The sequence below is a fragment of the Rattus rattus genome, chromosome 8, assembly GCF_011064425.1.
Source record: "Rattus rattus isolate New Zealand chromosome 8, Rrattus_CSIRO_v1, whole genome shotgun sequence".
Lineage (NCBI taxonomy): Eukaryota > Metazoa > Chordata > Mammalia > Rodentia > Muridae > Rattus > Rattus rattus.
This window is the reverse complement of record NC_046161.1, coordinates 50,845,226-50,858,243: the sequence shown is the minus strand read 5'-3', so window position 1 is coordinate 50,858,243 and position 13,018 is coordinate 50,845,226. Positions and strand designations below refer to the sequence as shown.

Below are 13,018 nucleotides of genomic sequence, written 5' to 3'. Positions count from 1 at the left end.
ACCAAGCATGTATATGTTGCACATATACACATATAGGCAAAACACTCATATACAGGAAATGGGAAATAAAAATAAAACGGGAGAGGATGAATAAGAAGAACATACACAACAGGAAAGCAGAGAGAAGGCTGGGAGAAAGGCACAACGGGGAGATGTTGGGAAGAGAAACAAAAAGAAAAATAGATTTTTGTCTGAATATGCCACAATGACACCTAAGTCTCTACTTGCTATTAACAAGTCAACATAAACAACAAAGAGGTGGTAGCCAGGTACACACATTCCTATAACCACAGCACCTATAACCAAACTGAAGGCCAGGCTGGTTTATATAGTGTGCTTCAAGTCAGTCAGGAATACATTAAAGAGACCCTGTTCTAAAACCACAACTAAAAACGTGGTGATTCATGCCTATAATCTCATAACCTCAGCTACTCCACAGGGTGAGGAAGGAGGCTGACGGGTTAAAGGCCTGGCTTAGGTTACAGAGTAAGCTCACAACCAGCCTGCTAACCTGGTCAGACCTTACTTACTGACTTACTTACTTACTTTCTCAGGAAGAAAAAGAAAACAGGCTGGAACCAAGCTCACCAATACCTAAAATCCCAGCACTGGGGGATCATGGAGGGATGGCAGGAAAGGAGGATCAGCAATTCAAGACCAGTCTCAGATACATAGGGAATTCTAGACATGTGCAGGTCTATTGAGACCCTGCCTCAAAAAACCAAACAGGCTGGAGAGATGGCTCAAGAGTTAGGAGCACTTGCCAGTCCTACAGAGGAAACTAGGTTCAATTCCTAGCACCAATACAGTGGTTCACAACAAATTTGATACCCTCTCCTGGCCTCTGTGAGCACCAGGCAAGCACATGGTACACATACATATAGTTAGGCACATATATAATAAACTTAATCTTTTTTAAAGGGGGTAGCTGGAATTATAGCTCAATAAAGGAGTTGTCTCCCTTGCATATGTGATGCCCCTAGGTCCAACTCCCGGTTCTGCATCAACGTAGCTGTGCAGTTGGCTTTGTAGCTCAGTGACAGTGCTTGGTTTTGATTGGTTTGGGGGTGGAGCAAGGTTAGTAAACATGGATTTACCATCTTAACCTCAAATATACAGTTCTGCAGTGGACAGTATTTTTACATTGTTATCAACTGTTTCCACCCTGCAAGACTGGGCAGGACAGGATAGGATCTAGGGTGGAAGGGTACTGGAGAGATGATTCAGCCATTAGATTAAGAGTACTGGTTGCTCTTCCAGAGGACCTGCGTTCCACACGGTGATTCATGACCACCTGGAAACCAGTTCCAGGGAACTGGAGCCCTCTTCTGACTTTCCTCCCAGCACTGCACCCAAGTGGTGCTGAGACACTAAGGCAAAACACACATACACATATGCATACATGACCCATGAAAATAAATAGGAAAAATAAAGGATGGTGCTATACCTCAGTTGGTAAAGTACTTGCCAAGTATGCGCCATATTTGCACCAAGCCTTGGGTCATAACCCAGGAGAAAAAAGAAAGCTGCATTCTTATATTCTTAAGACATTAAACACATTTTTCTTCTGTTTTGTTTTTTTCGGGACAGGTTTTCTATGTAACACACCTGGCTGTAATGGAACTCGCCTTGTAGACCAGGCTGGCCTCGAACTCATAGAGCTCTGCCTGCCTACTGAGCGTTGAGATTAAAGGCGTGTGCCACCGCGCCCAGCTAAGAGTGCTTTCTTAGAAAATTTGTTAAAAGTGACATATTATCAGTGTGAATTTAAGGTGTGCATTACAGTCTTTGTAACATAACGGGGAGTATTCGGTAGATAATTACTGAGCTTCCCCCTCAGTATCCCATTGAAACGGTCCCTAACGGTACCCTAGGTGGCATACACCTGCAAAGCAGCAAGGCAGGAGGCCGAGGAAAGAAGCAAACGAACTCTTAAGTGTCAGGCCCACCAAGCCTCTTCTCCAGCGCTACAGATGCTCCCACCACGCGTCCGTGAACTCTGCCGTCCTCCCCGCTGCTGTCTCTCTGGCAATGGAGTTGTCTGTTTCTCGGTTGTAGAATTCGCCTTGTTACACATTAATGTTCCTCATGAGTTAGGGCCAGACTGTCTGGAATACGACGACAGAAAGATGGCCAAATCCGAGACCCGCAAGACTGGCCGGCCTCCCCAGGTAACAGCGGTGAAGCCAGAATCCGTCGGAAGAAGTTACAGCTTGCGCTGAGAGAGAACTCCAAAGTAGACAAGGCCAGACTTACCACACCAAGGTGCCACTCGCGCACGCCGCTGGTGCCTACGCCGATTGACCAATTAGGTACCCTAGCGGAGCTAGGCACGCCCCCTCAGACTTGTCACGCAAACTTCCGGCTCCGCCTGCCGCAGTGCATCGCGGGAGTTGAGTCGCGGCAGGCCATTACTTCCGCCCTGAGCTAAGGGACGCTTCTCGCCAGGAAGGGGCTTTCAGATTTGGTTTAGGGTTTGTTCGAGATTCTAGTGATATTGTCAGTGGCGCGGAAGCTTCAATACTGATCGCAAACTTGCCCCGTGTCCTTTCACCGACAAAACTGTGACTTCATGGCCGCCACCTTCCCAGGTCTGCCCAAGCTGCAGAGTTGCGGCGACAGCCCCTTTGTCTTGCTTCTGTGGTTTTCTGAATGACTTTCAAGTTTCGAACTAATAAACTTTTCCCCCCCATTATCCCTTCTAACACGACGCGAAAGAGCCCTGACTCGATTCCTGGGAGGTAGCGTTCAGCACTTGAGTTCGATGTGAAAGTGACTAAATGAGTGGACCAAACCAAACCCATAAACCGTGTCTGCAGGGTAAGACTGCTAGGATGTAAAATGAAAACAGGCTTGCTACTTACCCAGTGCTTATAATGAGAGCCAGATGCGTTGCTTCTAACGCCTCAATGAACCCGGGTGTGGGTAGGGATGTAGCTCAGCATAGTGGGTAGGTGGGAGGTGAAAACAAGACTTGTGATAGGGCTAGCGCATGCCTTTTAATACCAGCACTCAAGAGACAGATAGGCAGATCTCTGTGTTAGAAGACACAGAGTCTTCAGAGTTCCTGGAAAGTCAGGAGTCCTGTGGGTGGCCGGGAGGGAGTAATTTGGAGAGGGTGGTGGTGGTGGTATCTGGCGCAAGCCTTTAATCCTAGCACTCAGGAAACAGAGGCAGGCATATATCTGTGAGTTCCTGCCTCAAAAAGAAATGACAAAATATACATGTATAAAAATAGCAGGATGGACTGGAGAGGTGGCCCATCGGTTAACAGCACTAACTTCTTTCAGAGGTCCTGAGTTCAATTCCCAGCAACCACATGGTGGCTCACAACAATCTGTAATGGGATGCGGTGCCCTCTTCTGTTGTTTCTGAAGAGAGTGATCCTCCTGAGTTCAGCCCAGACTGCCTAGAATACGACGACAGAAATATGGCCAAATCCGAGACCCCACTCCCCTAAGACTGGCCAGCCTCCCCAGGTAACGGCTGGGAAGCTAGAGTCCTGGGTCTGTCGGAAGAGGTTACAGCTTGCACTGAGAGAGAACTCCAAAGTAGACAGGGCCAGACTTACTGTGAAAGATCCCACGCAGAGAGAGACCCTTACTCAAGTCTCGGGAAATCGCAGACCCCAGACACAGAGAGACCATTTTGGATGTAATAAGCAAAGGCGAGGTTTATTACAGAGACCTATTACAGAGATCTCCGGGCCAACACGTATCCCACGCAGGAGACAGAGGAGTCGACTCCGAGAGGCTGGGAGAAAGAGTATTTAAAGGCAGAGGCTGTGAGCCCCAGGGGATGGGGGGGGGGATGTCAAAGGGGAATGTACCACAAGTTACAGGATTGTTTTATGGCTCTAGGAGATAAGGGGACCCAGAAGTTTTTATGGCCCCCTGGTTCCTGGAACAGAGCTACTAAATCAGGAGAAGGGTCCGGTCTTCAGGTCCTCATTATTTTTAAAAGTTGTCAGAATTGATGAAACATCTGTATTTGAAACACCTCTGGTTAGGCTTGGGCCGCCGGTTTCCTGGAGTGCTCTCTGCAGGACGCAATGGCTGGAAAGCACAAGTAGGGGCTTAAATAAACATCACAGGGGCAGAACAAAGAACAGTTACTCACACCGGGTGATAAGCAAAGTAGTTCTCTTGCATTTTTAACAATCTGGGGCTGGAGAGGTGGCTCAGTGGTTAAGAGCACTGACTGCTCTTCCAGAGGTCCTGAGTTCAAATCCCAGCAACCACATGGTGGCTCACAACCATCTATAATGAGATCTGATGCCCTCTTCTGGTGTGTCTGAAGACAGCTACTGTGTACTTATATATAATAAATAAATCTTTAAAAAAAAAACAACAAAAAACAATCTGTCTTCCAGAGACAGGTCCTGTTGCTGAGTTTTGGGCTAATTTAAAACTCTATCTCTCAACTGCACCAAGGAGCCACTATCCCGCAGCTAGTGCCTTCGAGGACTGACCAATTTCTGAATGACCATGTCATTCAGAAAATCACATTAGCAAGATAAAAGGTCTAAGCAGACCCAAAGAGGTGGCCACCATGAAGTCACAGTTTTGTCCTCAAAAGACCAGGAGCAAGTTTGAGTATCAGTATTGAAGCCTCCACACCACTGACAATCTCGATAGAATACAGAACAAATAAAATAAATAAATCTTTAAAAAATAATAATAATAAGATAACAGGAACAGGTTGTGGTGGCCCTTGACTGTAATAATAGGCACTTGAAAGGTAGAGGCAGAAGAATTAGGATTTCAAGGAAAGTCTTGGCTCTGTGACAAGTTTGAAGCCAACCTGGGCCACATGAGATCCTGTCTCATAAACTAACACAGAGGGGCTGAAGAGATGGCTCAGCAGTTAAGCACATTGGCTGTTCTTCCAGAACTCCTGAATTCAATTCCCTGCAACAGCATGGCTCTCAACCATCTATAATGGGATCTGATGCCCTCTTCTGGCATGCAGGTGTACATGCAGATAGATCATATATACATAAAATCTTTTTAAAAACTTAACAAAGAAAAACTGTAACAAACTGAAAGTGCTTTGACGCACCCAGCCTTAGCCTTTTTGTTTTGAGACAGGGTCTGGCTCTGTAGCCTACCTATGCTGACCTCAAAACTGCTGAGACAAGCCAAGCTGGTCTCAGATTCTCAGCAGCCTTCCTGCCTCCACATCCCAACAGCCAGGACTAAGGTGCACACCTCTGCATCTGGCTTCAGCTTTGACATATATAAAATTGGGGAAATCTACAATATGTAGCCTATAGCCTGTCACAAGAGTTAGATCCCTTTCCTATTCCACACTTTGCATTTCAAGTGAGCCTGACCAACCCTGTCTTGTACTGGGAGATAAGGGAGCAAAATCAGACTGAAGGTTAAAATCACCTGTGATGACCCATGACCCCAACCCTAAACTAAGTCAGTGATTCCCATCTGGCAGATAATTAAGGTCATATGAGGGGCTCTTTCAGGATTCACTTGAATCTACTGTTGAAGCCTGGTCCCTAGCTTAAAATCACCCGTAGCTTTGCTGTAACCCTTTTGTTTCATGCTTCCCAGCATTTTATGTTGCTAATGAAGTCAACAACAGTTTGACTATAGACACAGAAAGATAGTCTGAATGGTTTGCGAGTCGACTCCCAGACCTTAACATCTACCTTGAGCTCTGGGGTAGACCCAGAATTCCTACTTAGAAAAATCCCAACTCAGGAACCTAAACCGTAGGATTTAGAGTTGGAACAGTGGTTCATAACCAAAGCAGGGAAAATGCCAGCTAGCATGTTGGCACATGTCTCTAATTCCAGCGCTTGGGAAGTAAAGGCAAGCAGACCTCTATGAGTTTAAGAGAAGCCTGCTAAGTTCCAAGACAATTAGAGCAACATCATGAGACCATGTCTCAAAAAGCAAAAAAAAGAAAAGAAAATGCCACCAGGCCAGACTGAGTGAATGCTGAAACAAGAGCAAACTGCAGAATTGCAGAAACTTTGGAAACCAAAATGCAGCAGACGTCTGAGTTCCCAAGGCAGAGCCACCAGAGGGGCAGATAGAAGTCCTGGCAAGTGAAGAGACAAATATATTTTGGGCTACTGGGAATTGGAATTTCTTCAGGAATCACATGTTGGGAGAAGGAAAAACCTGAAGCCTAGTGCCAGCAGAGGAAGAAACATTTTCCTGGATAGAGATTTGACCCTGCTCCAACATCTTATTAGAGACCACCTTACCCAAGATTCCTTTGGTTTAATTTTCACCTTTATTTAAGTTCTAACCTCATGTCAAGACCCTGAGGATATGAAGGCAGGTCACTGGCCACTCCTGCCTCAGCCTCCTAAATAACTGGAATGTGAGTCTATAACATCTCTTACTGATGTGTTCAGTGGAATGCACCATGCCTGGCTTCATCTTCCTTCTTTTTAGGAGTTTGAAGGGTAGGGATAGTTTCAAAAGTCTTGTGCAGCCTAGGCTGGCCAGGAACGATACAAGTAGTGGGTGACCTTTGATCCTTCATCTGTTCTGAAGTTCTGAGATTACAGTGTATACAGCATGTCCCGTTTTTCTTCCTCCTTTTCAACAGTCAGCTGACATCAGGTTAAATGTATTCAGTCAGCAAGAGAGGCCAGTTAATATTAAATTTATAATTCTATTTTCATTGTATTTATTTTTCGTTTCAGGGTACTGGGGACTAAACCCTAAGACTCACATTCTAAGTGCTTTTCACTGGCTAACTGAGCCATCCATTAATCTAAAGGAAGCCTTAGCCCTTTATAGCCAGTCCTTTGTGGGTCTCATGAAGTTGCACAGACTTACACTTAAATCTAGGAAGGTTTGGGTTGGGGATTTAGCTCAGTGGTCCTCCAGAAAAAAAAAAAAAATCTAGGAAGGTTTAATCTTATAATTCCCAGCTTTATCGTCCAAGAAGCTTGGATTACAGATCTACACAAGACCCAATTTCTAGATATTGTTCTTGTTTATAAAGATTTATTTTTAGGGGGCTGGAGAGATGGCTCAGCGGTTAAGAGTACTGACTGCTCTTCTAGAGGTCCTGAGTTCAAATCCCAGCAACCACATGGTGGCTCACAACCATCTGTAATGAGATCTGATGCCCTCTTCTGGTGTGTCTGATGACAGCTACAGTGTACTGATATAAATAATAAATAAATAAATCTTTTTTAAAAAATAGAGGAAAAAAAGATTTATTTTTAGTCTGTGTGCATGATTTGCCTAAATATATGTGTATGTACCACAAGTATACATACCAGCTACCCAAAGAAGGCAGAAGAGAGCATTTAAGAGGGTATATAAATGCTAGAGCCCTGATTGGTTGTTGGGTTGTTGCTGGTTAAGTAGTCATGTGCAAAGACAAAAGGAGAAATATATCCTCATGGTAAAGATCAAACTTGCCCAATCTCATGGAGTCATTTTCCTAATTGAGGATCCCTGAACTCTAGTGACTCTATCGACATAAAGCTAGCCAGCACAGCAGGTAAGAGCATATCTGGTCTTCCAGAGGACCTGAGTTCAATTCCCAGCACCCGTATTAGGCAGTTTGACACTTCCTGTAACTCCAGCAAGCTCCAAAGGCATCCAATGACAGGGTTTTTCTGTGCAGCCTTGCTGTCCTGAAACTTATTCTACAGATCAGACTGGCCTCCAACTCAAGAGATTAGCCTCCCTCTGCCTCCCAAATGCTGGGATTAAAGGTGTGTTCACCACTGCCAAGGAGTAAATCTAAACAAAACAAAACAAAAACCTTTTGAGCTGAATGTGGTAATAATCACGTGTAATCCCTGCTCCGCTAGAAGCCAGAGGCAGGAGGATCACTGCTTGGGTTTAAGAATTCTAAACTAGCCTGGACACTATAAAGCTCGTTTCAAAAATTAAGCTGCGCCTGCTTTAATCTCAGCATTTGGGAGACAGGGGTTGGTGGATCTCTTGAGTTCAAGATCAGGATAGCCAGGGCTACATTGAGACCATGTCTCACCTCCTACCTTCCAACCCTATGCCCTAAAAACAAAAACAAAAAAAAAACAGGGTCTAAAGTTGGGGATTTAGCTCAGTGGTAGAGCGCTTGCCTAGGAAGCGCAAGGTCCTGGGTTCGGTCCCCAGCTCCAGAACAAAAAAAAAAAAACAAACAAACAAAAAAAAAACAAAAACAAAACAAAAAAAAAACAAAACACAAAAACCAAAACCAAGAGCTAGGCATGGTGATGTACACTTTAATCCCAGTACCTGGAGACAGGCAAGAGGAACCCCCCCAAATCCAAGACCAGTTGGTCTACACAGTGAAATCCAGATCAGCTCTCCAGCTAAATAGTGAGACCCTAGAAATAATTTAAAAAGTAAAAGAAGCCAGGCAGTGGTGGTACATGCTTTCATCCCAGCATTCTGGGGGCAGAGGCAGGCGGATCTCTGAGTTTGAGGCCAGCATGAGCAACAGAGTGAGCTCCAGGATAGCCATGGCGACACAGAGAATCCCTGACTCGAAAAACCAAGAGTAAAAGAACTAGGCTATAGCTTAGTGGTAAGTATTTGTGTAGCATGCCTGAGGGGAAAAAGAAAAAAAGGATTGGCTCTTGCTGCTAGGAGATGCAATAAACACCTCTGAGCCAAGTTGCCATAGCTACTTTTAAAAAATATGTATTTATTCTCATTTTATGTGTATGAGTGCTTGCCTGAATGTATGTATGTTTATCACCTGCGTGACTGGTGCTCAGAGGTCAAAAGCAGGCACTGGATCCTGGGAACTAGAGTTATACATAGCTATAAATACCATATGGGTATTAGACATCAAACCTGGATTTTCTGCAAGGAAAGCAAGTACTCTGAACTTCAGAGATCTCTCTCCAGCCCTAGGCCATAGCTATCTATGTAACAAACCCCCAGACCTCACACACTGATTCCATGGTGGAAGAGCCATTCAGGCTGTAAAACAATGAAACAATGAAAACAAATACCTAATCCATCAAAGTCCATAGTTCTGGAAAAGTCTCTAAATGTACTAACTACTTTTTGGCTTCAGTAACTCCACTTCTGGCAAACTGTTGTTAAGTATGTCACCCCAAAACATGATTGATTGATTTTGTGCTTAAAAGCTCCCCCTGAAAAAGGCTCTGTGTAATTGAGTGGACTGACGGCCAAAAGATTTTCTAGTGACAAACCCACATCCAAGCAGTATTGTCTGGTGAATACCCCACAAGGTATTTATAACAAACATACATCCAGGCTGTGCCATCTCTCCAGATCATTCTTGTTCTTCTCTTCTGTTTTTGTTTTGTTTAGTTTTAGACAGGGTTTCTCGGTGTAGCTCTGGCTATCCTGGAACTCACTGTAAACCAGGTTGGCCTCAAACACAGAGATGCACCTGCCCATACCTCCTGGGTGCTGGGATGTTTAAAGGCATGTGCCATACAGCCCAGCCTCTATAATTCTTTAAAAGAATTAATTTTGTTTATGTGTATGGGTAAACATATGTAAGTGCAGGTACCTAAGGAGGCAAAGGTATTTCATGCCCCTGGAGCTGGAGTTATAGGTAATATTGTAAGTGTAACACCCTGGGATCCTCTTGAGGGGCAGAGTAAGCTCCTAACATTGGAGCCATTTCTGTCCTCACTTTCAGCGGTTGTTTTGTTTTTTTTTTTTAAGGTTTTTGGGGTAGGCAGTATTGAGACACGGTTTCTCTGTGTAGCTCTGGCTGTACTCGAACTTACTCTCTAGACCAGAGATCCGACCACCTCAGCCTCCTCAGTGCTGGGATTAAACGTGTGTGCTACCACTGTCCGGATGAGTCAAAAGAAAAATTATTAAAGGCATTTGCCATCATACCTAGTCTTTCTCCCCCTCTCTTGGTATATGAGTATTTTGCTTGCATATGTCTATATATCATGTGCATGACTGAGGACACTGGATCCTTGGAACTAGAGTTTCTGGAAGAACGGCTAGTGCTCTTCACTGCTTGGTTATCTCTTTAGTCTGTTTCTTGAGACAGACTACCCTGGCTGTGTAGCCTTGGCTGACCCCACATTCTCAGTGTTTCTCCTGTCATTACCTCCCAAGTGCTTAGAGCATAATACAGCAGCTCTGTCTAACTTCTTACACAGCATCCTGCTGAAACCAATCACGGCCTAGTGTCGCTACTGAGCAGAAAGCTTAGACTCCTACACACCTTTTAAGGGCCAGCTGTGCATTAGCACTCAAAAGATTATCTTAATCATCATGCAAATACTGATTTATCTTCCATTCTCTTCTGAAAAATGCAGAGTAACTGGTCTACCCATTTAAATGGGCTTGTCGGGAGGGTTAAATAAACTAATGTCATTACCCCCCCCTAAAACTTAATCTAGTATTTGGAATCATTTCATGTTACCTCCCCTGGTTTACTTTCTTTTGCTTGTATGAATGTAAATGACATACCATGCATGTGGAGGGTCAGCTCTCTCCTTCCAGCATGTGGGTTCCAAAACTAAACTCACAGCTTGAGCAGCAAGCGAGTGCCTTTCCCCAGTGAGCTATCTTGCCTGGCTCACTAGTGAAGAAGAGAAAATACAGACAATCTGAGCCTCATCAGTGCACAATGTGATCTCCACACTGGAGAGGCTGAGGCAGGAGGATCACTTCAAGTTCCAGACCAGCTTGAGCCTCAAATCAAAACCTGTCTCAAAAAAGAAGAAAAATACCGGCCACCACACACCACATACAAATACATTAGTCTGCTGGACTCTGAATTTTATTTTGTTTAGGATAAAACTTGGTGATCTATTTACCAGTTCTATTGCTTCATGTTTTCCCTTTTGCTGCTTGTTTTTTTTTTTTTTTTTTTTTTTGGTCCTGAAATAGTTTCTCTGTGAATCCCTGATTGTCCTGTAACTCCTTAATGTAGACCAGGCTGGCCTCGAACTCAAAGATCTGTCTGCTTTAATCTTCCAACTGCTGGGTTTAAGGCTGAGCCAGCACTACCCACCCCTTTTGCTCGTTGTTGTTTTTTTTTTTTTTTTTTAGTAACTCTGAAGCCAGGACCTTGAAGAACATCTGTTTTCAGGAACCTCCTGGGTCCCTTCTAACCACTAGCTGGCCAAACTACAGGGCGATCATTTCCTTAGGCAAGCAAACACTCCAAGACTTTAATATGGTATTTCCTGGGGCTGAAATATCAACAGGAAGTCTTGTGGATAAAAGCTCTGCCAAAACATTCATTCCGAGAAAAGGACTGGGTAAGTGACAAATCTGCCCAGCGTGTACAACATCCTGCAGCCTCCACGTGAGGCTGCAGAGTCTCACGTCTACAACCCTTTTCCTCCTCTTAGGCTCTTCAGCTAGCGAGATCAACAGATATGGTAAGACGAAGGACCAGACCAAAATGTGCATTTAAACAACGTGGTCGGGACATTTATTGGCATTAGGAAAGGATTTCTTTAAATGGTATAAATAAAATGAACTCAAACTCTCCATCTGTTCTATTTCACGATGATAAAGCAAAGAAGGGAAGAGGTAACATTCCTGCTTCTACACCACAGTTTAAGGTACAAGAAGCTAACAGTCCCCAGAGCAGTAAAAACTGCTTCCCACTGTCTCTCAAGACACAGTCAATTGTCAGTCCAAATTCTAAGAAAATTTCCCGGAACACAGAGGCGATTCTCCCCATCCCCGGTTCAGTGACCTGTAGCTGAGAAACCAGGACAAGACTCGCTAGGCATCAAGATCAAAGTCATCGCGCTCCTCATTGTACTCCAACACGTGCCGCTTGATCTTGGATGAGTCCACCCAGGTGACAAAGTCTTCCATGCTGCGAGTGACGAGAAAGGCGGGATCGGTGACCACGTCTGGGCCCACGCGAACGTGACCCTGCTCCACAAAGGCCACAGCAGCCTGGAGATGCTGTGCCATGCGTAGCTTGAGGAGCAAAGTAGGCAAGCGGCGGCGGCAAAAGGACGAGGCGGAGACGGAGTCGCAGAGTTCTAGTGAGCCGCGCGTGGGCACCAGGCCCAGAGCGTACAACTTGTCCAACAGCGCCGCCGAGGCGCGAACGCGAAACGGGTCGCGTTCCGGCAGGTCGCGCAGGCGCCGCGCCAGCTCGCGCACTGCCCGGCTCAGCTGGTTGTAGCGCGTGTACTCCTCGCGCCGCTGGAGCCCGTACCGTCGCAGTACGCGCAGCTCGTGAAGGTTATGGTCGGTGACTTCCCAGTTTAGGAAGTCCACCTGTTTCAGCAGCTTCTGCTCATGGAACTTAAGCTTCCGCACCATGATGGAGAATGCCCGAGAAGCTGAGAGCACGTTGAGAACCCAACGTAATTTCCGCCACGACAAGGGAAGACCCCCGCCTCCATGCTCCTGGACCAATCAAAAGAAATATTGAAGACACACCCCCGACTTTTCATTCGTCCAAATCTGGAACTTCCTGTTTTGAAAGGGGAGAAAGACTTGCGGAAGGAGAGGCGTGTTGTGCAAAGACAGCTTTCTTAGCAGTTCGGTAGACTTTCTCTAGTGTTGTGTTTTTTTGTTTTTAAGATTTATTCATTGACGTATTTTATGTATGTGAGTGCTCGGTCTTCATGCACACCAAAAGAGAGCTTCAGATCCCATGTTTGTGAACCATCATGGGATTCCTCAGGACCTTTGAAAAAGCAGTCAAGTATTCTTAATGAGCCATCTTGGCAGCCCCTAGTCTGTCAGATTTCTGTCTTTGATGACCAAAGACAGTCTGCCCCCTCAATAGCTGCAGATGTCAGTTCCCAGAGTGAGGAGTTATCGTCTTTAAAAGAATTGTCTCATATTTTTGGTTGTGAGCCAAACTTTTAATGGCTGAGCTATCCCTCGAACCCTGGAAAGATGGTTCAGCAGTTAAGAGCACTGGCTGCTCTTCCAGAGGTCATTGAGTTCAGTTCCCATTACCCAGATGGTGGATCACAACCATCTATAATGAGATCCGATGCCCTCTTCTGGCATGCTCATGTACATGCAGCTAGAGCACTGATAAAAGAAATCTTTTTTTTTTAAAAAGGGTACACAAAGTTAGAAAA

General features: G+C 45.1%; 2 protein-coding genes across 6 annotated transcripts in view; both read right to left on the bottom strand.

The window, feature by feature from the left end:
• Nucleotides 1-2,886, bottom strand: part of Snupn (snurportin 1) — a 30,610-nt gene extending 27,724 nt beyond the window's left edge. The window contains exon 1 of one of the 5 annotated variants that reach the window (XM_032909821.1): nucleotides 2,865-2,886. Coding sequence is in view for 1 of the 5 variants with exons in the window: in XM_032909817.1 (XP_032765708.1) it covers nucleotides 1,609-1,657 (49 nt within the window). In the remaining 4 variants the exon portion in view is untranslated. Of the gene's footprint in view, nucleotides 1-1,608; nucleotides 2,231-2,256; nucleotides 2,383-2,864 lie in introns of those variants that run through there. The other 4 variants (XM_032909818.1, XM_032909817.1, XM_032909819.1 and 1 more) reach the window with 4 other exon arrangements.
• An 8,475-nt stretch (nucleotides 2,887-11,361) lies between these two features.
• Imp3 (IMP U3 small nucleolar ribonucleoprotein 3) lies at nucleotides 11,362-12,291 on the bottom strand. Its single transcript, XM_032910899.1, has one exon. The coding sequence runs from the start codon at nucleotides 12,240-12,242 to the stop codon at nucleotides 11,688-11,690; it is 555 nt and encodes a 184-aa protein (XP_032766790.1). The 5' UTR covers nucleotides 12,243-12,291; the 3' UTR covers nucleotides 11,362-11,687.
• Between the last annotated feature and the right edge of the window lie 727 nt (nucleotides 12,292-13,018).